The 25,791-nt window shown below is 34.8% G+C and overlaps 2 protein-coding genes across 7 annotated transcripts in view; both read left to right on the forward strand.

The window, feature by feature from the left end:
• Window positions 1–1,250: 1,250 nt before the first annotated feature.
• Window positions 1,251–25,791, forward strand: part of LOC149544673 (acyl-CoA thioesterase II) — a 313,792-nt gene continuing 289,251 nt past the window's right edge. For all 6 annotated transcript variants that reach the window (XR_016355064.1, XM_089795239.1, XM_089795241.1 and 3 more), the window contains exons 1-4: window positions 1,251–1,366; window positions 3,642–3,734; window positions 4,037–4,104; window positions 21,247–21,328. Coding sequence is in view for 5 of the 6 variants with exons in the window: in XM_089795239.1 (XP_089651365.1) it covers window positions 1,333–1,366; window positions 3,642–3,734; window positions 4,037–4,104; window positions 21,247–21,328 (277 nt within the window). In the remaining variant the exon portion in view is untranslated. The remainder of the gene's footprint in view (window positions 1,367–3,641; window positions 3,735–4,036; window positions 4,105–21,246; window positions 21,329–25,791) is intronic.
• LOC149544674 (uncharacterized) lies at window positions 14,605–15,705 on the forward strand. The gene is made up of 2 exons (XM_089796426.1): window positions 14,605–14,894; window positions 15,002–15,705. Exons 1-2 carry the CDS (start codon window positions 14,673–14,675, stop codon window positions 15,359–15,361), a joined length of 582 nt encoding a protein of 193 aa, XP_089652552.1. The 5' UTR covers window positions 14,605–14,672; the 3' UTR covers window positions 15,362–15,705.

Raw genomic sequence — 25,791 nt, forward strand, 5'->3', positions numbered from 1 at the left:
CTCATTGTTTCAGTCAAGGGTCCATAAACTCTGCTAAAACTCCTCATAAGCTTCCTGTAAAGGCTAGCGAAACCATAAAAAGATCTTATCTCAATATCACTCCTTGGAGTAGGCCATTCGAGATAGCCTTTAGTTTCTTTGGGTCCCTTTTTAGACCTTATGTTGAAACTACAAATCCCAGATACACTAACCCCTTCTTCACAAAACTGCACTTTTTCAAATTAATCATCAATTTCTCTTCCATCAACTTCTCAAATACCCTATGAATATGCATTATATGCTCCTCCAATGTCTTATTGAAGATCAAAATATCAGCTAGGTAAACAATGAAAAACTCACTCAAAAATTCTTTGGGTACCTCATTCATGAGTTGCATGAAAGTGCTTGGTGCATTGGTTAGCCCAAAAGACATGGCCAACCAATCATACAACCCCACCTTGGTCTCAAAGGCAATCTTCTATTCATCTCCTCCTCTGATTCGAATCTAACAATATCCGCTCTTCACATCTATCTTTGTGAAATACACAGCTCTGCTCAAACAATCCATAATATCATCCATCCTTGGAAAGGGAAGTCTATACTTGATTGTGACCTTGGAAAGGGAAGTCTATACTTGATTGTGATCTTATATATAGCCCTAGAATTTGTACACATCTTTCATTCTACATTCTTTGACACTAATACTGTTGTTACAACACATGGACTTAGACTCTATTGAATCAACCCGTTCTACAATAACTTCTATACATGTGTGTTTAACTCTTTACTTTCTATTGGTGTCATTTTGTACACTACATTTTAAACCGTTGATATAAAAGTGATTCAATTTTGTTGAGAAAAGGAACACCTTCGACGTAAATTAGAAATTACCCAAATCGAGTTAATAATGGGAGTAATATTGTTTGATCCATTTTTCTAGTGGAAAACAAGGTATTTAAACGCCGACTTTTTTTAGGAAAAAAAAAAAAAAAAAAATGCATCACAGAAAAATAGACGTTACATAAACTAAGGTAACTAAATTAACTACCTAGCCCTTAAAAACTGATTTTGATTTTCTAAGCCTCATTTTCGGTCTTCCACGTGATTCTGTGGTGCCAATATGACGTTGGCAAGAATAAAAAAGCGAGACATAATTATTAAAGTGTGGGCCCATCATTGTCATTATATCTAGACAAGCTGCCACGTGTAATTTTGAACTGAAAAACAAATCTATCAGTACATGTAGATCGGCGCTGTTTTCTTTCTATTTTATATCAAGGTTTGAGCACATGTACATAAGGGCCGCGTGTTTTTTAACTTGGAAAAGGCGAATTTGGAAAACCTAAGGGTAACATGGAAGAAGAGCCGAAGCCGAACCCTGAAACAGGTATCGTTTGTATTACTAATCAAGCTTCAAGGGCACTTGTTTACAATTTCATTTAGCAGAGCTGTTTTCTTTTGTTGATTTTTGCATAAATTTACTGTAGGCCTACATGAATTATCTCGTATTGTCTGATTTTACAGCATTCTAGTATCCGCACCAGATCAAAGAAGTTTGTTTTTGGAATTTTTTCAGTTTGATTATTGGACTGCTTTTTACGAGTTATCGCCTTCTTTAACAAGATTTATTCATAGGTTTTGGTTGAATACATACATAGAATTTAGAATTCGATAACTGCAATATATAATTCGATAAGTGGCAGTTTTCAATTTTCAGCTGACATCTTTTGTGATAGAGGTTTTTTTAATCATTTTTTCCCCATTGCCTTCTGCTTCATTTTTGGCTAACTAGAAGTTATTTTTGAATATGATTTTGCCAAATTTACGTGATTATTGTCATATAATTGTGATTTCAATGTGATTATTGATGAACTTAAGTAAATTTGATTTCTGTAGTCAAATTTTGTTTATATAAGCGCTACTTCAGTATTTGAATTTGACTGCTGTACAACTTGTAACAGATTAATTTTTTCTGTTAGATAAATTTTCTCCCTCTCAAAATTTGTCTAAATGTATGTGATGTATGTGGTTTCAAATTTAATTCTTTGCAGCCTTGATTTGAGTTTGTCTTCTGTTAAAAAATGATTTTGTATTCATTAAATTTTGGTTATGGATATTTGATTTGAGTTTGAGCACTGGCATTTTTTAAACAGGAATTTATGTTCTTGTAAGGAATAATTGTTTTCTCCTTAATTTTTGGTTGTTTAGAATTTTATTGTTGGCACTTTTTAACTAAATTTTCTGTGCTCTCATTGAAAGATTATTATTAATTCCCCTTTCAAAAGAATTAAAATAATAATTTTTTAATGTGCATGCACACTTACAAATGTTATAGAGTGTTTCCATAAAAATTTAAAATTTAAATATGCCAGTTTTATCTAAATTCTAAGTTACCGGATCCCTGAATATGGATTCGGATCCTGATTCCGATGAAATTCCCCCCAGATTCTGGCTGGGCATCCAGATTCCCAGAACAGAACCCACAGGGAATCCAGATGCCTGGCCAGAATCCTGCCAGAATTCGGGAGGAGTCCATGGGCACCCAAGGCTGTGGGTACCCAAAAACAGGCCTCCCATGCCATTTTTAATTCTATTTTTAAATTTTAAAAGCATCTAGTTTCGACCATAAAACATGCATTTGGTCATTTGATGATCATTCATTCACCTCTCAAGCATTTTTTACCATTTTTGCTTTGTTCTACAGCTGTAGCATTTTTCTATGAATATACATGAACCAATGATGATTGACTCAATTATATATTTGAAGTTTTGAACCAATGGTGAATGAACATTGAATATGTTACATGTATGAATCTATGAACATACATACATACATACATACATGTATGAATCATTCTGAATTTGAAAACTAAGAAAGCCCACATCATATTTGGTGCTACTTCAAATCATAGCTTGATTAAAATTTATACGAACAAAATCACTGTTAAAACTTTGAGTACTCCAAATTTAAAATATATTAGGAGGAGGTCGTGGAAGTGCTTTGAGTCATCATATAAGCCCTTTATCATCTATGGCATATGCTATGGAAATGTCCTTTAATTTTAAAAAAGTAGTTCTTGACTGTTTTTCTTCAAATTTTCACATAAAATAAAGAATCGTAATGGATATTTAAATTATTGATACTAGTTGGTGTAAGCTATTTCAAGATAGCTTTTGTCTTCTTTGGACCCACCTTCACTCATTAATAATAAATTGAATATTTGATATCAGATTTTGACAAGAAACCTTCTTTCTGGTATTACTTTACAATACTATCAGTTTTTCTCATCACTTGTCAGTTCATCTGTACTTCTGTTACTTCCCATGGTGATATTTCATGGTGTAAGACATTGGTGGATAGAAGCTAGAGCCTCAGATACTTAAACATCAATGCTTACATAGTTCAATTAGTTCATTTCTGTGAACAATTTGCATTCTTAGTGATGTGTTTTACAGATATGATAGTGTTTGGAGCCCCTTTTTCCTTCCACTTTGCCATAATTGATATGGCAAAGTATAACAATTTGTGTGAATTGTATTTGAAATAAAGAAAGAACAATTTCATGTTAACAAGCTGTAATAAACTTTTAGCATTCTGTTCCTCGATTATTTTTTGCTTCATATATGGTTCTTTTTAATTTTGAAATTATGTCTTGCTACAGTGATTGAATTTCTAGGTTCTATGCCTTTGTTGCAAAGATTGCCAAGCTCATCTGTGAAAAAAATTGCAGAATTGATCAAGTTCAAAGAATTTGGTGAGTCCTATTCTTGGTGGTTGCAAGCTTAATCCTTAAAGGCACTATTTTATCTACTGATATTTATTAAAAAAATTGACCAATTCTAAATTGAAATTCAATCACTATTCCGTATCTCTTCTCCCATTTTGTTAGATTTCATTTAGCAGGAGGTGCTTTCTTGTTATACTGCCCATACTTGTGAGTTCCATTTGGGTACTTTGGTGATTCTTGGTCTTCAATATTACATTTTTCACTGTCTCCTGTCATTACTGCAAGCTTTTGACTTGCTTTGTGGGAGCATCTAACAATATGTATTGCAGATCGGGGTGAGTACCTTGCCAAAGAGGGCGAGGCAGGTGATGGTGTTTATTTCATTTGGAAAGGGGAGGTATGTTCAATAATATTTACTGATTATTGAATTTTGCCAAATCTTAATGAAAGACAAGGAATATAGAGAATGTTAAATATACAGCAACTATGAAGAATAGATAATGATGGCATGTATCATCTTAATTTTTAAGGCTTTTCTTTCCATGGTTGAAAAAATGGATGGTATTTGTGCTTCCTATGAAGCTTTGATCCATTGGTTGAAGTTTGACATCCTTAAAACAAACAGCATATGATGTAAATTTTCAATATAAAGGAACTCCATTAACAACATGCCCATTATCTCAGGTTGCACCTTTAATAAAGGCCCTTTAAAATTTTTGATGGCTAACCGTAAAACATGTAGATGCTAGATTTTATGAACAGAGCTATAAACCTGTGGGGACTCATAAAAATTTGTAAAATCTTTCCATTTCTAGGTTCATGTTGTGTTTTTGCCCCCATTTTGACCTCCTTTGCATTGAGACTCTAGAATGTTTGGCATTCGTCATAAAACCCTGAAGAATCTAAGTGCTGGTCATCGAGGGTAGTTCTGTGCGTTTATTGGCTCCCGAGACTTGGTTCTATTGCCCAAAAAAGGCAATATAAAGATACTAAGGGGTCCAATAATCTTAAAAATAAAATATATTAATAATAATTTAAATGGTTGTAAAGAACAGTGTGCCTTAATAGAAGTGATGAATGTTTTATATATTTTTTAACCATTCAAAATGCCTAGTAGAAGAAAAGGAATAGGTCACACATTACCATTCACATTCCACCTACTTGAACACATCTGCCATGAATTCATTACTTCTTAGTGATCCCTAGTGTGCTAGTTTAGTTTACTCCTTTAATTTTAAGTGGGATAAGGCTGTTGATCTTAGCTTGCTACAATGCTCTGGTTTGAAATTTTTGCTCAGCTAGTAGGTGTGCTGAGTTTATTAATTTTGAAAAAGAGGTTGTCATTTCCAATTTTTCATGCCACACATTACTGAATTAGTATTCTAAGGTTATCATCTAGGAAGTTTATTAAATTGGCTTTAGAAATATAGCTATTGGAGCAAATATTTATAGTAGTATGTCTCCTTGGCTTATTGTAGGCATTTTAGATTCCTCACTGTTTGTATCTCTTCTTCACATTTGCTAGTGTGTTTGTAATGTGAATCAGATGAGTGTCACAACAATTTAAGTCGTATCCATAATTGTTGTTTGTAGTTGTCTCCTTCGTTCGACATGTTTGCAAATTTGGATAAGCATAGTTAAATAGATTTGGTAACACAATGTCATAGCTTTGCTTCTTTCTCTTAGTTTATGTTTTCATGGCAGAATATGACTTTGCAACCAAATAAGGCATTGGTCTTGAAAAGCTCGACCATCTAGTATGATCATAGATAGTTTCTATTATCTCTGTTTAGTATCTAATGGTTGTCTATTGTAATCTTCTGTAAATATTAAAATGTTTCTATAAATATTAGAATGTTTCTAATATTTAGTTTTTTGTTTCTAGAATAGAATGTTTCTATTCTTTACGATTGTTTCTTAAGGAAGCATCGCTTAGTCTCATGTATAAATTGATCTCTTGATCACTGTTAATAACAAGCATTTTACCAATTACTTCGTAATATGGTATCAAAGCCAATACTTCAAATTTCTTCGACAAATTTATAATTTCTTTTGAAATTATTTGTTCAAATTTTTTGAAATTATTTTTGAGATTTTCTCTACAACCCGTATAGGGTTTCCGTTTTTGTGAGGAATTCGTCTATTCACTACCTTGTTTTCTAGCTAGGGTTTTCAAAAGACAAGTTTGCAAATCACGTTTTTTCAAGCTTGGATCTACCAAATCGCGTTTGAAATGCATCTATTTTTTGGCTCCAAATCATGTCTCATCCTATGGTTTTTTTGACTACTATAGTTGCCATTATTTGGATCCTTCATGTTTCTTGTAAAACGCCTCTATTGTGTACAAAATCCGCCATTTTCTCTACAAATCGAGTGCAAAATGCGACTTGCAAATCGTGTTTGAGACATTGGAAAAGCTCGTGATTTGCAGTTGGAAAAACTCACGTTTTAAGGGTGAAATCACTGCGTTTTTGACAACCCTTCATTACCTCTGTCATCTCAATAAAAAATGCTCCTATTCTGCAACTACAACCGGTCATTTTTGAATAGATTGGCTATTTTTCTTTGCAATGTTTCCTCCATGGTTGCTGACCTACTTTTTTGCTCGAAAGGCTAGTTTTTTGACCTTGAATTTTGTTTCTAATTACAAATTCTTGGTGGGTTTTTCAAGAGCTCAATTGGGTTGTCGTATGATTTTTCTGGGTGCCTCGATTTTTGTGCCTCAATTTTCAAGCCAGTGGATCCAAAAATCAACACCATATTCTTTTTGCATTTTTTGAGCTCTCTTATGACTCATCCTTCAAATTTTCTGTGTTTTCCTTTTTTTTTGCCTCAAAAAATGTGCCTTCACAGATTTTCACATTTTTCATTGAAAAATGTGCTATGGCATCATTGACCAATATTCTGCTCGAGAGCAATTCAAAATTCAATGGTCAAAATTATGGCATTTGGAAGTAGTGGATCATAATAATTTTTGAATATCGGAATACCGATCAAATTGTTTTGGGTGTTACACAACGTTTGAGTGCCCTTGGTTCTAATCAGGAAACTTGGGATCTAAATAATCAAGAGGCAATGATGCTTCTCAAATCATCCATAGCTGATGATCAACTCTCTCAAATTCCATCTGGCAAGACATCTACCAAGAAATGGGCACATCTCAAAAGGCCTTCATTAGACTTCTGACAAAAGAAGAGCTTTCTTTTTGAAGAACACTTTGTTTTCCATTATCATGGATGAACAAACCTAACTTCAAGCATACCTGAATAGGATTCAAGAGACCGATGGCAAGCAATTTGTGATCAATTGCTTGCCATCGGTCGCAAGATGGAGGAAGAGGACATTGTGGTTATCACTCTCCGAAGTTTACCAAAGTCCTACGAGCTTTTTATTGAGACTCAACATCATGTCTTCTGGTGTTAAATCTGAAGTTCACCAATCTTTGCACACTTTTGCTTCAACAAGATTGGTGAAAACCACAGTTTGGTAATTCTAGCTCCACCTCCATAGAGCAAGCCTTTGCTGCCAAATTCTTTTAGAAGGATAAAAACCCAGTTTCAACAGTCTTCTAAGCAAACATCCTCTGCTTCAAATTCATAAGGCTCTCGGAAGAAAAACATTCAATGCAACTATTGCCACAAGTTTGGGCACATGAAGGTTGAATGTCAGAAGTGCTTAGCTGCCCTATCTAAGCAATTTGGTTTGCAACCCACAGTGAATAGTGTGGAGCACCTTGAGTAGACAAAAATTGCTTTTTATGCTTTTTGACTGCTTCGTGCTCTAGATAGATTAAGGGAGGGTATTGACGATAAGAGAGAGTTTGTATTATCTCAGTTTTGTATCTAATGGTTATATATTGTAATCTTCTGTAAATATTAGAATGTTTCTGATGTTTCTAATATTTAGTTTTCTGCTTCTAGAATAGAATGTTTCTATTCTTTGAGATTGTTTCTTAAGGAAACATCATTCAGTCTCTTGTATAAATTGATCTCTTGATCACTGTCAATAACAAGCAAGTATTTTACCACTTACTTCGTAATAGCATCTACCCATATATTACAGAAGAAAGTCTTTCATAGGTTGTTTTAGTAAATAGAGTAGGATTGGCATATGCTTCTCATTGTTTGGTATATAAACTAGGGAAAATCTCAAAAAAACCCTAATTGCTATATTTTGAGAGAATTATGTTTAGTGTATCCTTCCTTTTCCAATGTCAATGAAACTTAAATGAAGCTAACTAAAAGATTATCACTGTTATCATCTATAGTACATGTGCAAAGTATGGAATTGGTCTTAAGATTGCTCTTTGGAGCGAGTCAATTTTAACCTAGTGATAGAAATGGGGATGAAGTATGCAATCTGGATATAGTTGTTTGTTAGTTTTGGTGTTTTGTTTTGGTTGATTTCAATACCCTTTTATGTATACTTTAGGAAGACTCGCTTGGATCTAAAGATGAGCTCAAAGTGTGGGAGAGATTACCTATTTTGTCAATTGACCTTTAATACTCCATTATCTTCAGATGAACATTGGTTTCTCTTTAATGATTACAACCCCAAGCCTTGCAAGTTAAATTGTGTTCTAGGATTTTGGAGTCGGGGTTTTAGGACCCTTTCAATACCTCTACTTAGAGTTGGTGCTAGAAAACCTGTAGATATGTAATGGGGAATTTTATGCTATATAAGGAGTGTTCTTTAATATGAATAATCACAAGGAGAAACGATACAAGTTGAATGATCACATGGGGAAATGGAACTTAATGTAATCTTTAGGCAAGGGAGAGAGTATTTTCTGGGAGTATTTTAAGAAATAAAAAAAACTAAACCTAAATTTAAGGGATTGATAGGAATACCACTTCTATGATTGGAAATATAGGGGTAATTTGTTCATCATTAGTTTCAACAATTTTTTCTCTACAATTACCAGGTTCCTTTCTATATTAAGGGGGTTAACTTTTTTTTTGAAGAGGACAAAAATATTGCAACTAAGAATAGAGCCTTTAAAGGTAAAGAATTGGTGGTAAAAGATTCGCAGCCAAGAAGTTAGCAAACTTCTCTTCTCCTCAATGAACTAGTTTGTATATCTTGTATCTCTTCTATTTTCATTCACCTCACAAACAAGAACTATTCACTAAGGCATGTTGACGAAGTGCTTTCTACCCTTTCCTTTCAGTAGTCAAGGCTATGATTGAATTTTCCCAATTTGGGCTTCTTGCCCAATGGAATGAAAGGTTTGTTCTAACACCAAAATTTTGCACAAGCCATGTTTACCTTGTCATGCTTGTCCTTGTTCCAACATGTGCCTTCAAGAAAAGGCTATAAACTTGGTATGTTCTTTGGCACAACTCAACGATGGTCACAACTTGGAATTTGTGGGCTATGATAGGAGCTCTAGGTTGTTTAGGGTTCAGGGATGTTTACAGATTTGGTATGTTGTAACAACATTTTTTTTCCTTGGTAATGGGTACAAGTTCATATATATAAGAATAGCTCTCTTACAATTTTTAAATTTTGATACCACCTTCCAACACATTAAAACTTTGAAATTATAAAGCTATTAATACTCATAATTGCTAATAAATGAAAGATTTAAATGCCTCATAATTTGCAAGAAAATAAATACTCATAAAATCAAAAAATGATAATTCAATGGTTTGTTAGATGTCAATATAAAAGCAATAGTACAATCAATATTTAGTAATCTCCATATTGTTCTTCAGCAAGAGCATCAAAGTTAGCATTTACTTCAACTTCATCTAAACCAAAAAAGCTACCTCATTGATAGAAATTTTGGCAAGCTACACAAGTATAGAGTTTAGGTCGACATGCTCATAAGTTGGACCTCATTTCCTTGTATCACCCTTCTCTCTTAAGGTTGTTCTTGGTGGAGCAAATTGTAATGGGGTTTGGGGTTTTCCTGGTTGTGAACAACCCCCCCCCCCCCCCCCCCCCCCCCCCTCTCTATCTTTCCTTCTTATTCTTTTTTGTTTGTCTATTCTTATTGTTCCCCTGCTTTTCTTCGGGCACCATTTCTATGGACTGACCCTGTCTTGCTTTTGGCAGTCCTTTAGACCCACTTTGTGGTCTTCTCTTGGACATTAATATATTTATCTTATCTTATCCATCCACTAGAAATATACACACCTGTTTTGGTCCATTTACCCTTGATTGCTATGAATGATGCTCTCTCTTTGGCTAATAAGTTGGGGCACACCTTTTCATAGCTAGGACTAATGTAATTGTTAGGTGCATTGGCAATTGTCAACACCATATCTTGCCAATATGGTGATCTATCAAGGTTGAAAAGTCAATTTCCACAAGTACAATGAGAAATGCTCTCATTTGTAACCTCCCTTGCCTCATTCTTGAAGGACTTTTCCAACGAGCCTCTTTTATGTGAAATAAATGGGCTATTTGCTTCTTAGGAAGACAGTGGCACAAAAATGTGAGCTAGCCAATTGTGACAAGCTACTAGGAGATTTTTTCTATCCTTTCTTAAAAAGAGTATGTGCTCTTTCCTTTGATCTATTACATACCATGTCAACATTCTCTTGCTCTTTAACATATCCCAACATTTGTTACATTGACAATCCTATTTCTTTAGGCCTTATATGAAGTCTTATTTTTAAGTTGGAATATTGCATATATGAGCTTTCATTCAACTATATGAGCTGCTATATTCATTTTTACTTTGGCTGCCATCTGGAGTCTAACCCCCACAACCAAGAAATTGTTCAATCAGGGTTGTATATTTCTAAAGAGGTGATGCTTCATCAAATTTTAATTGACTTTCTACATGTGGGGCGGATAAACTATAACTAGCGCTCATTTTATGAACATAAAAAAAAACCATTACAAAATTACAATTTATAATCTTTGTATTATGTATAAAAGGTTTACAAAAAAGTTCAAAACTTAAATACCTTGAAAAAAAAAAGATTCACTTATCGTTGATAGAAAAATCTTGTGTAGCCCTTTCTTTCTTGTTGGTGTAGTTTTTTTCTCTTGTAAACTTCACTTTGAAGAAAAATTTAGTAACCTTCTAATAACAATAATGGCAACTTGGAGTAAAAGATGTTGTTTCGCTCATTGTGTTTATGTAATGAGGCTTTAACAAGCCAAGTGCGCCCATTTTAGGGGGAAACTAGGAACTTGTGATACTTTTATGTAAAAATGTTTAACCGATTGTTTAATTTTTAATTTTGTTTTTATGGCTGGTTGGTCTACAAGATGCCTCAGGTTCGCTTGGATTTGGTTAGTACTACCCAAGCAGCTTGGGTTCCTTAGGCAGACCCTAGGCACCTCAAGCTCTCTTGGCTTTAGACTTTACCCTAAACTGGACTCTCATATGTATGGATGGTGAGTGGTGGTGTGCCAGAAGAACTTACTAAGATAGTAGGAGCCCACTATCTTTCTCCCTATATCTTACTTTGATGCAATAGTTGATTCAGTCCTTGTCTTCTCTAATCTTTTTTGCTCAATTAGAGGGGTCACATTTGTCTCGTTCAACCATTAGTTGAACATTTAGACACAATTGAATTTTGTGACTAGGGATCTGTGCAAGATGGGGTCTAAGGTGATTGATGCCTCTACATTCTCCAGAGTGACATCTTTCCACTGAGACTTCCATTTCTTGATGCCTTAGGATGCAATTGAGAACCCTGGCATAAAAAAGAAGAAAAATAAATGAATTTAATTGTCACTATCCTTGGCGTTTAGGAAAAAAATTAAAAATTAAATATTACATTTCATAGCCTACATTGTTTTTTGAAATATTCAAATATCATAATTATGGCTCTGAAATTGAAAAAAATGAAAATCTATATGCAAAATGCGAGATTTTCTATATTCATTCAAATGTATAACATGCTAAAATTTCTACTACTTTTATTGATTTAAATAACAAAACAACATTTATTTTCCAAAAACACGAGAAGCTAGTTACAACGACCATCATATCATTTACACATGAAATACAATTTCATCCTCTCTATATATAGTCAAGTGGAACAAATTTAACTGATTCTTAATCCAATGAAGGAGAAACAAACTTAATTGATAATATTTGTCTAAACAATACATAGATTAGAATGTGGAAATATAAAAGTGAAATACTCGATGCTTGCAGATCTTATCCTTGAGTTGTGCAAGCCTTGGCCTCCAGAATAGAGGAGAAGCATAGCCAAGGGCTTAACCTCCCAACAATGGACCCTTAAAGTATCCCTACACAATCTCTACTGAGAAAGGTCCTCCCTACCCTAGGATTAGGTTCGGGACACCACTGTCCAACCATTGAGCATCTTGGTGTTAGAGTGTTGGCTAGATACTCAGCTAGGCTTTGGATACCTTCCATGCATCTATTTTCCAATTGCTAGCAACCTTGACCTCTAGTGATCATATCAACAAGTATGCATACCACTAACCTACCTTGGCCAAGGATTTGTGTGGGCACGATGTACCCGATCACCCACGGCTTGACTCGACAACAAGACTTATGCAATGGACTGCCATGAGCTGATTCAGTTTAAAACACTTTTATTACTTGCTTATTTGCTAAGTTACATGGGTACCCCTCCCCCCCCTCCGGACCTCGAACTGGTTCGAATCGGTTCGAGATTCTGGTCCGGTTCGACCAGGGTTCGATTTTCGAATCCTGGTTCGAACCTGGCGGACCAGGCTGGGAAAATCGAACCAGGTTCGAACCCAACCAAGAACCCACCCACGGACGCGGAAATAAAGTGACTTATTTGCATTTTTTTATAATTTTTGGAGTCCACGTACCCTAAAAAGGTGTTATGAATTGGTTTTTTGCTCTCTCATAGTCATTTGATGTTTCTAAATAGGTTGTTTTGCCTTGAAGGAGAGCACATAAGTTTTTGAGCAAGCATCCGGTTGTGTAAGGAGGAGTTTGAAGCAATACTTGTTGGTGTTCTTGAAGTGTTTGTGCATCATTTATACACATTTGCAAACTTGCAATGGCTGGAAAAGGACCAAGAGGTAAGATCTTATTCTATTTACTATTGTTTTGTTCTAGTTTTTCCAAAAAAATTTCATTTCTCTTTCAATCTTCATATGTTCTAAGTTCTTGAATCTTTTCCATTATTTCAAAATTCGTCATTTTCTTGCATATAGATTATGAACATATATCTAATTAGTAATTTCTTGCCATAGGGAAAGGTTCGAAATTAATGTCATCTACCTCTTCATCAATAGGCAACACCGAACAAAGAATGGAAACCAACTCCAATTCTCCTCTATGGAAGTATGTAGACATTATAAAACCCATTCCAGGAGGTGGTGCATTCCGTTGGAGATGTCGAGGATGTGATGTAGAAAGAAATAGTTCTTATTATCGTGTGGTAGGCCATCTATGTGGTTATGCTGGAAGAGGAGTCAAGAAATGCCCTGGCAAAAATGGTGTCCCTATACCAAATCACACCGTGTTAAAATATATTGAAGAGCATGAGGCAGCAGAAGAGAGAGAAGGACGCAGGGCAATAGAACTCGGTAGTAGTAACAATAAAAGTAAAAAAGCTAAGGGAATGCAGGCCCCCTCAGATGTTATTGTACAAGACCACCCCTTCTTCAATACTACAATGGACACTGATACTGAATCTATCCCCATTGTACACAAAAGAAAGGGGCCAATAGAAACTTCTTTTCAAAACAAGGCCCGGGAAATTGCTGACATTAAGGTGGGAAGATGCCTCTATACAAATGGGTTGTCTTTTAATGTTGTCCGCTCTCCGTTTTGGAAGGACATGTTGAGAGGTGCCAATGAAGCTCCAAAAGAGTATTGTGGCCCCAAGTATGAGAAAGTTCGCACCACCTTGTTGGATGATGAGGTCCAACGGGTTGAAAATCAATTGAAGCCCATAAGGGACTCATGGGTTGAGACAGGGGTGACAATTGTTTCAGATGGCTGGAAGGATTCTAGGAACTGTCCCTTGATCAATGTCCTTGCGGTGTCCCCTAAAGGGGCAATGTTTCTGAAAGTGGTGGATTGTGAGGGCAAAGTAAAAGATGGGCCATTTATTGCTGATATTTTAATTGAGGCCATTGAACAAGTGGGAACAAGAAACGTTGTCCAAGTCATAACGGACAACGCAAAGAATTGTAGAGCAGCAGGTTTGTTGGTTGAATCACGATATCCACATATCTTTTGGACACCTTGTGCAGTCCATTCACTCAATCTTATGCTAAAAAAGATTGGGAACCAAATTGAGTGGATCAAAACAATGTATGAAGAGGCTGAGGACATACAAATGTTTGTCACAAACCACCACATGACTCAATCTCTTTTCAGGAACTACTCAAAATTGGAGCTATTGAAGGTAAATGAACTTGAACTTAAATTAGTAATTTAATTTTTAATATTTGACAATTTCTGATTTTTCATATTTTACTTGTGCAATTGCCAATGTGTATACTTTTCTTAGTTTTCTAAAATATGTATCTAATAGTTGTTTTTTGCTCTAATTTATGTCACAGGTTGCTGAGACCCGTTTTGCATCACATATAATCGTCTTAAGACGACTTGTGCAAGTGAAAGATGCACTTCAAGGTATGGTAATCAGCAACAATTGGGGTGTATGGAAGCAAAAGAACACTGAAAGGGCAAACAAAATAAAGGATAGGCTATTGGCTGACTCATGGTGGGAACGTGTGGAATATCTCCTTAAGATCACCGAGCCCATTATGAGCATGCTTAGGTACACTGACATGGATAGGCCTTGCCTTGGAGAGATCTATGATGGCATAGACTCAATGATTGAGAAGATCAGGCAAGTTATAAATGAGCACGAGCAAGATCCGCAAGAGACCTTTTTCAAACAAGTGCAAAAAATTATTAATGAAAGATGGAACAAAATGACCACTCCATTACATTTGCTTTCCTATGCCTTGACCCCCAAATACTATAGCTCACAATATTGTGATCTACCAGGAAGGTTGCCACCATATAGAGATATGGAAGTGTCTGAGGGGTACCAAGCAGCATTTAGAAGAATATTTCCTGATGATGATATAAGAGATCTAATCATGGATGAGTTCATAGCATTTGTCAATGCTACAGGTCTAAGTAATGATGCTCTTCGTCATCGGTCCAAGAAGCATGCTCATGGTTGGTGGTACCTCCATGGCCAAAAATTCCAAACATTGCAGCCCCTTGCAATCAAAGTTATATCACAAGTAATTTTTATTTTATTTTTTAATTAGCTCACTTTATCTTCAAAAGAATTTTTTAATAAGATTGAATTAATTCCTTTTTAATTGCCTACCTTATGTTGTCTTTATAGGTTGCTAGTTCTTCTGCATCAGAAAGAAATTGGAGCACCTATTCTTTCATCCACTCGGTGAAGCGCAATAGGTTGCAATCAAAAAGAGCCGAGAACCTGGTATTTGTGCATAACAACTTGCGCCTTCTTTCGCACAAGAGTCAAGAATACAAAGAAGGGGAGACAAAGAAGTGGGATGTAGATGCAGAGATTGTGGACTTGGATGCTTCCACTGCTGCGCTTACAATTGATGATTTTGATGACTTTGATGTCAATACCATTGTTGATTCTGCTGCTGATCTCATTGGCCTTGGTGCAAGTAATAGCATAGGCGAAGGAGGAGATAAAGAAGAAGATGAAGAAGATGAAGATGAAGAATGAAGAACTTAGAACTAGAAATTCAGAATTTTAATAAATTTTCATTCTATTAGTTACTATTAAACATTGAACGTGAAACAATGACACTTGAACGTGAAACAATGACACCATTTTAAATGTTTTGAATCTTTCATCTTTGATGTTGAAGTTGATTGAACTATGTTACTATATGATGGTATGCTCACCATGATACATTGATATGTTATTGTTTATGCTGTTTTAAAGTTTTAAATGTGTTTATGGTACTATGCTACATTCTAATTTTAACTCATGCTTCATAAAAATGTATATATATATATATTTTAATTTTTACATGTTTTTGTACTAACGAACCCAAACCCCTTTCCAAAATTTCGTCGAACCAGTGAACCGGTTCTCGAACCCGAACCCAGAACCGAACCACGAACCGTCAACCTAGCTTATTTGTTATCGATTGTTCTTTCTCTTATCATGCAGGGATAACCCGTGGTTCAATGGTTGTCAGTACTATAACAAATGAATTTTCATAACCAAATTTTAAGATCTATATCTTCTAACGTTTACAAAGTAACTGATTCCATTTCACATGACAAAGACTTCTTTTAACATTAACATGAAATAACTGTATTAATATTTGGTTAAACGACTATTACTAATCCAATTGTATTTTCATGTTCAGCTGATATAACGAGAAACATATTCATTGTAAACAATTTAACCATTCCTATCTGAAAACATATTCAGCTGAAAAATAAAGCAACACCTATCTTACTTAACTGAAAGTATTCTTATTCAAATTTAGATGTCAATTAACTACCCTAATTGAAATAAAAAGACTATCTAATATTCATGCTAAATGATTAACATGTAAAAGAGTGAAAACATACAGTAATAATGGAGGATCCTTTATCTGGTTGTGCAAGCTTTGGCATTGGTGAGAGGAGAAGCATTGACATAGGCTTAACCTCCCATCCTTGGACCATACTTATCCCCACACATCCTAACCCTACCTCGAGATTAGGCTTGGGGTGTTCTTCAGTTCAGCCATCTGAGTTACCGGATGGTTTTGAGTGCCCAATCGGTTATCCCTGTATAACTAACGTCTATGGACATCAAGTGATCATAGAATGACACATATGCTTATAAACTGCCTTGGCCAAGGATTTTCGTTTGGGTTCAACGACCTGATCACCACCACTCGACTTGACAATAGATTCCATTACAAGGACAACATGAGCTATTAAGTGTTTCATTACTTGGTTATTCATATCTGATTTCATTCTTGGTTCTTGTAGGTTAACTCCACCTCTTCACCATTTCAATGGCTTCTTTGCCGGTGAATCCTAGGTGCCTGAAATATTATGACCATTATGTTTTATTTATACCTCTTCACCATTTCATGGCTTCTTTACCAGTGAATTCCTTGGTGTTTGTAAGATTATGAACATTTTGTTATTATTTACACCTCGTCACCATTTCATGGCTTCATTGCCGGTGAATCCTGGGTGTTAGAGAATCTAAGAGTATTTTGATCTTTGTTTCGAAAATTATGATAGCATGGTTATTGATGTTGATTCATATAATCATTTAAGTTTTTACAGCTACCATTCGATTTCATAAATGATGTTACAATCACAGAGATAAAACTAAGAAGATCTTCAACGAACTCTATGAAATGCAAAAGACCATCAGCAAGGTATTTTGTGTTAAAACAATGTATAGTCGGCTGTAGTTGGACTTCTACTTACAAAAATAAGAATTATGAAATACGAAGGTATGTATTGTATTGATCTCAGTCCTAGCCTTGTAAAGCCGGCTATAGTTGGACTTTTACTCAGAAAAGAAATGAATTATGAAACACGAATGCATGTATTCATGACCTGAGATTGTGCTTGATGTTTTTTTGGATGTGGCTCCTCCCATCCTCGGTTGGAACTTCTGTAGGCTACTTCTCTCGCCTGCTGGTTTGAGACTTGATACGTGGATTGCAAAATGCTGGCGGAGTAAGGGAAGAATAGAGTAATATTGGTTGTGTAGTCGGAAAGAATGTCTCGGCTGGAAATGAATGTTCTCGGTTGAAAATGGGAACATAGCAAACAATGGAAAGAGATGCCGTATGGGTTGGTTCATGGCTTCTCTTAAAAGCTAGTCGTGACTTCTTGGCTTCTATCGGTTTCAAGAAGTCCATTCGAATTCCAAAAACATTAATTCGATTTTAAAATGAAGAAAATGAAGAGGGAAAAGAAATAAAGAAAAAGGAGGAGTTGAAGAGTTATAATTTCATTTTATTATTATTATAATACATTCTTATATACGTTCACATAAGTATATCGATGAGATGACATCATTAGATTGTGTTACTTTAATTTATTGGTGCCATTTCATTTTTATATTTATTTGTTCGTATGTAAATATTTATTATAATGATATGATAAAAATTATTAAACTAATCTCTTGAGGTATGTATTATATTTTAAATTAGTTTATTTTATGTTTTTCCTATATTGTTTCTTTAGTAGCTCATGCGGGTCTCATAATGTAACCTGTGGACAAGTCATCGTATCCCTTCCAAGGAAGTCTAAGGTCATACTTGCCGATCCTGATGATTGAACCAAATGAACATCCCATTCCGATGATCCTGTTTAGCAAATCACCCATGAAATACTTTTGCCATAATAATAATTCCATAGTAATTCAAAATAAAACATATTAATTGCTAATTTAAATCAAACAACTACTAATCAACAATTAGTAAAACGTATATAAATAACTAACTCATTTCACACGATCATAAAAAGAAATAATTTGTTACCGACCATATCATCAACAATTAGTACAATGCGTATAAATAACTAACTCATTTCATAGGATCATGAAAAAAAATAATTCGTTAAACCAATAGTTATGATTAAAAAAAAAATTAGGGCAAAATTTGGGATGTAACTAGTACACACCCTTCATCTCGACCTTGCTGGTCTCTTGATGAATTTCTGGGATGATTGTCTAGATATTGTACAATCGCAGCCATTGCATTCTGTACGACCTGGCTTATGGCTTATCAAAAGATTCACGATACTTGCAATTTATTCCCGACTTTTCATAAGAGTGCTATCTTTTATCTCTGAGGGTATATAGTAGATACCTCTATATAAGCTTGCACTGTTGGATCTCACTCCAAGTTAAGCAATAATTTTGAAAAGAAGATGTTATTACAGGCTACCACAATTTTCTCCATCTGGAGTATATTTACAAGTCTTACACAAATGAAAACAAATAGTTCATTTTAGATCAAGGGTCTATCTATGATAACACTGCTTTCTTAACTCCAGGCTAAAATTTGTGAGCCTCTTATATCAATTGTAAAGAACATAAATAAGTAGAAGTATTGCATGACCTGACTGTAATATTGCTTCCTTGAACTCTCAATCGGTCTCTAAGTAGTTGTTGGCGGAAGCAAGACCAAGGTTGCAAACATAGGGAATAATTGAAACAATCTCTAATGCATCTCATGGCATTTCTGTGCTTGTGTCTTCTAGCAAAAGGCTGACACTATATGGCTAGATATGTGCAAGAGATTTCTTGGTGGATTGGTCACACTACGGTGATACCCGATTCAATATTTAAGGCAAATGAAAAGCAACTGTATGTGATTGCAAGGTAGTATGAAGAATTCGCAAGCGAATTGAGATTGTGAAAACAATACAAAAATGCAATGCAGGTCATATGAAGTTGTGATAATTCTACAGTGATGTTTTGAATACTACTCAATATGAGCCATCACACAAAATAAGATCTTTGCCTTACTCGGTTGCATACCTAGTTACGAGCAAGAAGTATGAAGGTGGCAACGAGTTACAACCAAAAAGCCATCGGCAACATATGTGGCAAATTTATTAAAATGGCCACTGAACAATATAAGGGCCCGATGAAAGAATATAGAAGTATGGCCGCTCATGATAAAATAATAACTTCCTACTAATGTCTTAATATAAAAATATCATACTATACCTCCCTACACTTGTGTATGTATGTACACACACACACATATGCATGATATTCCAACAACGTATCTAGTGTATATGTCATATATTAAGTGGGCATATACATACATCTCATTCGAATTTACGCATACATACATGTATGTGTATATACATATGCAAGCATATGTAGATACTATGTTATTGTTATGCTAAGACATGACAACTATCACAGGAAGCTCTGAGCTCATTCAAATTTATAAGGTAATACATTAGTTCTTAGTTTTTAATTAATGCTTAGTGATCTGTTTTTTATAATACATATGTGTCGACTCGGTTGGCTCATGATAGTCCATAGTATACTCTTGCTTGCCTAGCCATTTACCACTTAGCCTTGGTGGTTAAAATTCATACTTGTTGGCCCATAGGCGGATTGGTGTGCCTCAACCAACTCCCTCTCCGGCAACGCTTCCCACATTCGTCGTGCTCCTGCAAAAGATAATTAACATGGTAATAGCATAGTCCTCATTATAAAATCAAAGTTACTATAACAAGTAGTCATTTTCATGAAACATCATCATGCTTAACCACCATTTCACTTATAACAGATAACCAACTTTTCCATTTCACATGAAACCATAATGTTTCACTAATTTACTAGTCAATTGACTTCACATGAAATCTCAACGGCTCAAAGAACATTTTTAAATTAAGCAAAATTTGGGATGTAACAAAATGGATGTGAAACAAATCTAGAAATAGAAGAAATTAATGCTAATGTTGAAAAATATCAGAAAAAAACACATCTTTAATATTTAACTTGTGCAGCGCTTTGCTGATATAAACACAAGGACCTTCCACTTTGTTGGTTGAAATACTGTTCACTGCAAAATTCTGCTGCTGTGTTCAAAGCTGCACCTTTACTGCAAAAAATTGCTTGCATTTGTAGCAGATTTCCAAACCACACACCACTCTCAAAGCCTTTTAAATGTTGCTAAAGTTTAATACCAGGAACCTTGCCTAAACTTTAATTTGAGGAAATTTATTATCTACAATCCCTTCAATCCCAGGCTTGAAGATGGTATGCAACTATGTAACCTCAGAAGTATGTTTTTGCATTATTTTAGGTTCATTTTTGGGTGGTTTTTGGATGTCTTGATGCATCTGGTATGTAAGCTGACCCATGGTGAGTACTTGCCAGATTTTTGTGGTTACTCACCCAAAATTCTTTTTAAGTGCTCACACTGGGCTTGGTCTATGCAGTAAGTGACTCTGTGTGCAAATTACTTATAGGGACATTCAGCTCATGAGAGTTATGGGTGCTCGGCTATTTCCGAGTCTGTTTTTTACCATGAAAAAAACGTTCTATAATCTGTTAAATGTATTATGTTAGTCTCTTAAGTAGTTGATCAAACTAAGGAATAATGGTTTACAAAGTGGGATTAGACTTAAGGCTTTTCAAAACTCCAGCTAGGTTATTGATAACCTAAAGTTCAACCTATGCATATGATTAGCGTTAGACATTTTGATAATGATTTTTGTTATTACCATCATGTAGTAGTAAATTAACTACAAAAGGTGACAGCTAAGATTATTGCACTGAGAAGAATTTAATTAGATAATGATGCATTCAAGGCCTTTGAAAATGCCCATCAAGTGCTACTGGACTTAACTAATTTATTAGATATACACTGTTTATGTGATACTCAATGTGTTGATTATGGGACCACTTTTTTTAGGTATTATGATGCAATTTGTTTGCAATCCTTGATTCTTTCTATGTTTTGCTTGCAATAATTTTAATATTTTAATCTTATAATTTAGCTGAATAATCAATATATGGTTTAATGTACCACACTGCAATTAATTGATGATATTTTCATCTAATATTAAAAAAGCACTTGAATCCTAACTTGTTGACTTTTCTCATAGGCTGAGGTTTCTTCTTCAACAGAGTCAGAGGTGTTAGGGGATCTCGATCTATCCTTGAAACAAGGAGATTATTTTGGATATGGTATGTAGTATGTATGGCTACTTTCTTTTGTCCTATTATTTTGACTATGGAATGTAGGGTCATTTTTTTATGCTAAGCTCTACGATAGCTTTATTTTCATAGTGATATCGATAGCTTTATTTTCATCAATTTTCCTTTGTTTTCTTATTGTCTTTTGTTGAAAGAAAAGGTTTCTGCATACCACAATAGAGAATGTTCCCTTAAAATATTATAAAGAGAAGTGCTTCTCTTAATAATATTTGAAGGTACCATATATTGAGATGCTAAACCCACACAAACATAAGTGTTGAAGATGATAGCTTCGATCAAAACAATGATAATCAATAACATGATATATATATTTACTTACATAATTATATGACTTAGAATAATATTGATCTTATTGAAATTGATCATCACTCATATCAAATCACAACACCTCTTGAATATTTATATTTATATTTACTTACATAATTATATGACTTAGAATAATATTGATCTTTTTGAAATTGATCATCATTCATATCAAATCACAACACCTCTTGAATCCAAGTATATTATCGATCTGCAAGTGCAGATTCTATCTATGAAATTGTTATTTTATGTTCTTCACATTTTGATCGAGCAATTATCAAATGCTTGACTGAATGAAGTCTGACTATTCATATCAGATCAGTGATACGATATATATTGATTGAGCACAAATAAATGTTAATCCTGACTAGTATTTGGGCCTGTTTATTTGGTAAACACATAGTTATAATTTATAAATGAAGAGGCATGTCATGAATGGACATGCCTCCACTTCATGGTACTTGAAATGCTAGTTATGAAAAGATGTACTACAATTATATAATATAAGATATAAAGATGTAAAAAACTTAAACATTGAATATTTCATTGAATTTTTGAACCGGAAACATCATGATTCATGATCAAATGACAAACAATGAACATTGAACATCAGGAAATGGAAGAGTGTCAAATTATATAATTTTAAATTTATAATATATATCAGATCAATAGTATGAGTATCTACTATCTAATCGTAATCAATGATCATATGAGTTATGACATAAAGATGATTACAATAAGTATTATGTGCCATGAATCATGATATCAAAATAAGTATATAATGTAAACAAAAACTACTAGTCTTTAAGAGTCCAAATGAAAATGCCAAATGAATGATCAATGATTAATGTCCCCCATCTTGTTGCCGTGGGAGACCTCCCGATGTCCCCCCGCACTTAAAGGGGATGCAGTCGCATCCCTCCGCACCCACAAGGGACGTGGAGATGTCTTGCCGTCTCTGGTAGAGGTGGCGCTCTAAGTGGCGTCGTCTAGAGTGGCGCCGCCTGAGACGCCGAGATGGCGTCCCCCTGTCTCGGGTGTGGCCCAGTTTTGGTGGGAGGACGCATCCCTGTGTTACACTGCAATAATCAGATTCTGAAAATCAAAGACATCCATAGTTCTAATCTGAGATAAATTTAATCAGCATTGACATGGTATCAGAACCTTGCTTAGGAAGATCCGATTAAATTTGAGAGTTCAGATTGTTCAAAACTCTGGAAATCTGAATATTTTTTTTTAGATGAATTCTTATCAGAGCAAAGTCTGGGAGAGATGTAAAGTTGTCATGAAGTTATATACTTGATTATCATTGATAGAGTCTCAGTCAGAGGTTGGAAAGAGGATTGTAAAAATACTTGTGATAAGTTGAAGAATTATGTTTGCTGTGAATTGTGAGCAACAGTTTTGAAGAAATACGACACCTTTTGGTTATGAACTGGATTCACCAAATGGGCGCAGACTGGAGTATGATAATGTTCAGTTTTATATCAGAAGTATTGACAGATGTTCCAGAAATGCAACAAAGATTGGCCACTAAAACATATCTCAGGTGATGACAAAATGATATTAAAAATACAATGGAGAAAGGTAATCTTCGTTGAATGATGTCTATGATTAACACCTTTATTACAGTGGTTATGCACAAACAAAATTTCTGAATAGAGCTGCCTGTTTTCTAGCCCGATAGGCATCAGGAATACATAGACACCAAAGAAAATTGAATGAGCCGATAAAAGAAAAATTAAGCAGAGGTCAGTATCTGACGCAAGTATAAAGAATGATTAATTATCAGGCGTGTTGGGTGTTGTTTGTAATAAAACAAAATTTGATGATGTTATTGGCACTAATCAATCGTACATGTGGCTTATGAAATTATTATCCGAAATGGTGTGTTTATAATAATGCAAAGTATCATATACCACCTCAACATAGTTCAATAGATTTTGGTTGAGTTGAAATGATGACATGACACCACTTATGTATTTTGAAAATAAAATACAACTTTTCAAGTGATAGTTATTTCAGGTCTTACTGTATTTCTTTAAAACTGATTCGCTCTGTGAAATTTTGAGGGATCAAGTCTTACTCAAATTGTTGTTGAAGATGGATATTTCTCAGATAGGTAGACATATTTTGGATGATGATTACAACAATACCGTTTGTATGGGAGATTGGTCTGTAATGGAAAGAAATTTGAAAATATGCATGGATACCAATCATCACAGGATATATCCTTAGCAGGGATGCTAATCTCTTTTTACTGAAAATGATGACGACAGTATATAACTCCTTGTTGGTGCTCAGGAAATCTCACTAGTTGTACATCAATTCATAACCAATCCATTGCAATAATAATATATCGAAGAATAGCAATCTTGAATCAACCACGTCATGTTATGTGTCCTCATGCTAGAGGAAGGGAACTTCACCTGCTGAAGGAACAAGGGTGCAATGACCCTCATGACATCCACCATATGAGTTAAGATATGCTGTATGTTATGAGTGTTGAGGTGATGATATCAACTATTGATAGCTCTCGTTAAGATATTGAGCAATGTTATGTAGAGTGCCAAAACCTTAAAGTGGTTTCTCTGAAAGCATATTGTACTTTGATATTTGGAAAATGATGAAGTATCAATAGCTGGGCCCAATAAATGTTAAATTCTATGTTCTTTTTGAGCATGATTTCTACTTTTGAAAACTTCTGGTTATATTGGCAGAAGACCGCATATCAATATGGTTCTTCGATCAAACATTGTATCAAACTACTGATATTGATTGCATTCTGGAGTCCAATTTATAGCTGCTTCGATGAGAGGCTGGGATGAATCTACATTAGGCATTATGATTCATGACCAACATTGTAACTCCAGGCTCTGTCTTGGTCTTCATTCATCTTGTTGTTTGTGGATGTGATACTTTGAACTGATTGGGTATTTGAGGATTGAAGTCATTTGATGGTCACTTCAGATATAGAGGTTGATGATTGACAAAGTTAGAGGTTGATATCATTCATGCATGATTGTTTCTCATAAGTGACTGAAAAACTCTATAAAATGGAATAAGTGAGAATTCTACATTTTGGGGGGAATAATAACCAATGTTCCATTCCCCTTGTTTGACAAATGCTTATATGGAGGCATTTTCTGATTTGATGCATATGGACCCCCGTTGGAGCAACTTGTATCAATGATCTTGATGTGCAAATAAATATTTATTATCCTTGAGTATTATATTCATCTATTCACTGTAGTCCCTCTCATATTTGTATTTCTATACGTACTATAAGATCTATTTGCCTTGATCTTTTCCTTTGTCTGTGGGGATGTCCTTGCAGGAAAGGAAGAATGGTACATTAGGCATGTTACCAAATATTGTGCAGGTCTCAAGCTTATAAAATTAGCTCCAAAATGATCTTGGATCTATTACCTTCATGTCATATATGGATCATGCTAGATAATGTGTCTTTTGAAGAAAGATAACTTCTATGATTGGGATCGTGTAAGAAGTATCCTCCTATGATTAGGTGAAGCATCTAGAGTAAGGGATAAGTATTTCATATCCTTGAATAATGTTCATTAGCTCATGCTTTAACATTGGGATGAGAAATCTTGTTTGCTTCTATGATTAACATTTCCCTTCAAGATAGTTTAGTTGCATCAACTATTGGGAATATCTTCAAGACGGGTGAAGAAGCACAAGAAAATGCACTCAAGGGAAAACTTGGTACTTGAAGTTATGAAACTAAATTGGAAATGGACATCAGATTCAGAGGGAGTCAAATAATCTACCAGAGGAAAACTTGGACGAGGAGGTCAGACGGTTGATATCACATTCAGAAAAGGTCTAGGGCAACCTTGGACGAGAAGGTCAAAAGGTTGATGCCATATTATTATGAATGTTGATGTCACCAAGCCTAGGGATAAATCCATAGTTTATTACATTCAATCATGTTACTATGAAATCATACAAGCACATATATGTATGAGAAACTACTCTTACAAATATTGTTGTGATCAGAAAAGAGAGAGTTGCTAGATCTGCTAGTGGATCTTTGATCATAGTGATACAGAGGGCGTAGGTCATAGAGATGGGTTCTAGACAAGGTACATTATCACTAAAGTACGAGC

The sequence above is a fragment of the Cupressus sempervirens genome, chromosome 8 (genome assembly GCF_028749045.1).
Source record: "Cupressus sempervirens isolate cs-2001-9-10 chromosome 8, ASM2874904v1, whole genome shotgun sequence".
NCBI classification, from domain to species: Eukaryota; Viridiplantae; Streptophyta; class Pinopsida; order Cupressales; family Cupressaceae; genus Cupressus; species Cupressus sempervirens.

Bases quoted from the DNA above. Each gene is read 5' to 3' on its own strand.
- LOC149544674 (XM_089796426.1), top strand. From the start codon at position 14,673: ATGGAAGTGTCTGAGGGGTACCAAGCAGCATTTAGAAGAATATTTCCT. The intron at 14,895-15,001 runs GTAATTTTTATT...TTGTCTTTATAG, and splicing joins CAATCAAAGTTATATCACAA to GTTGCTAGTTCTTCTGCATC.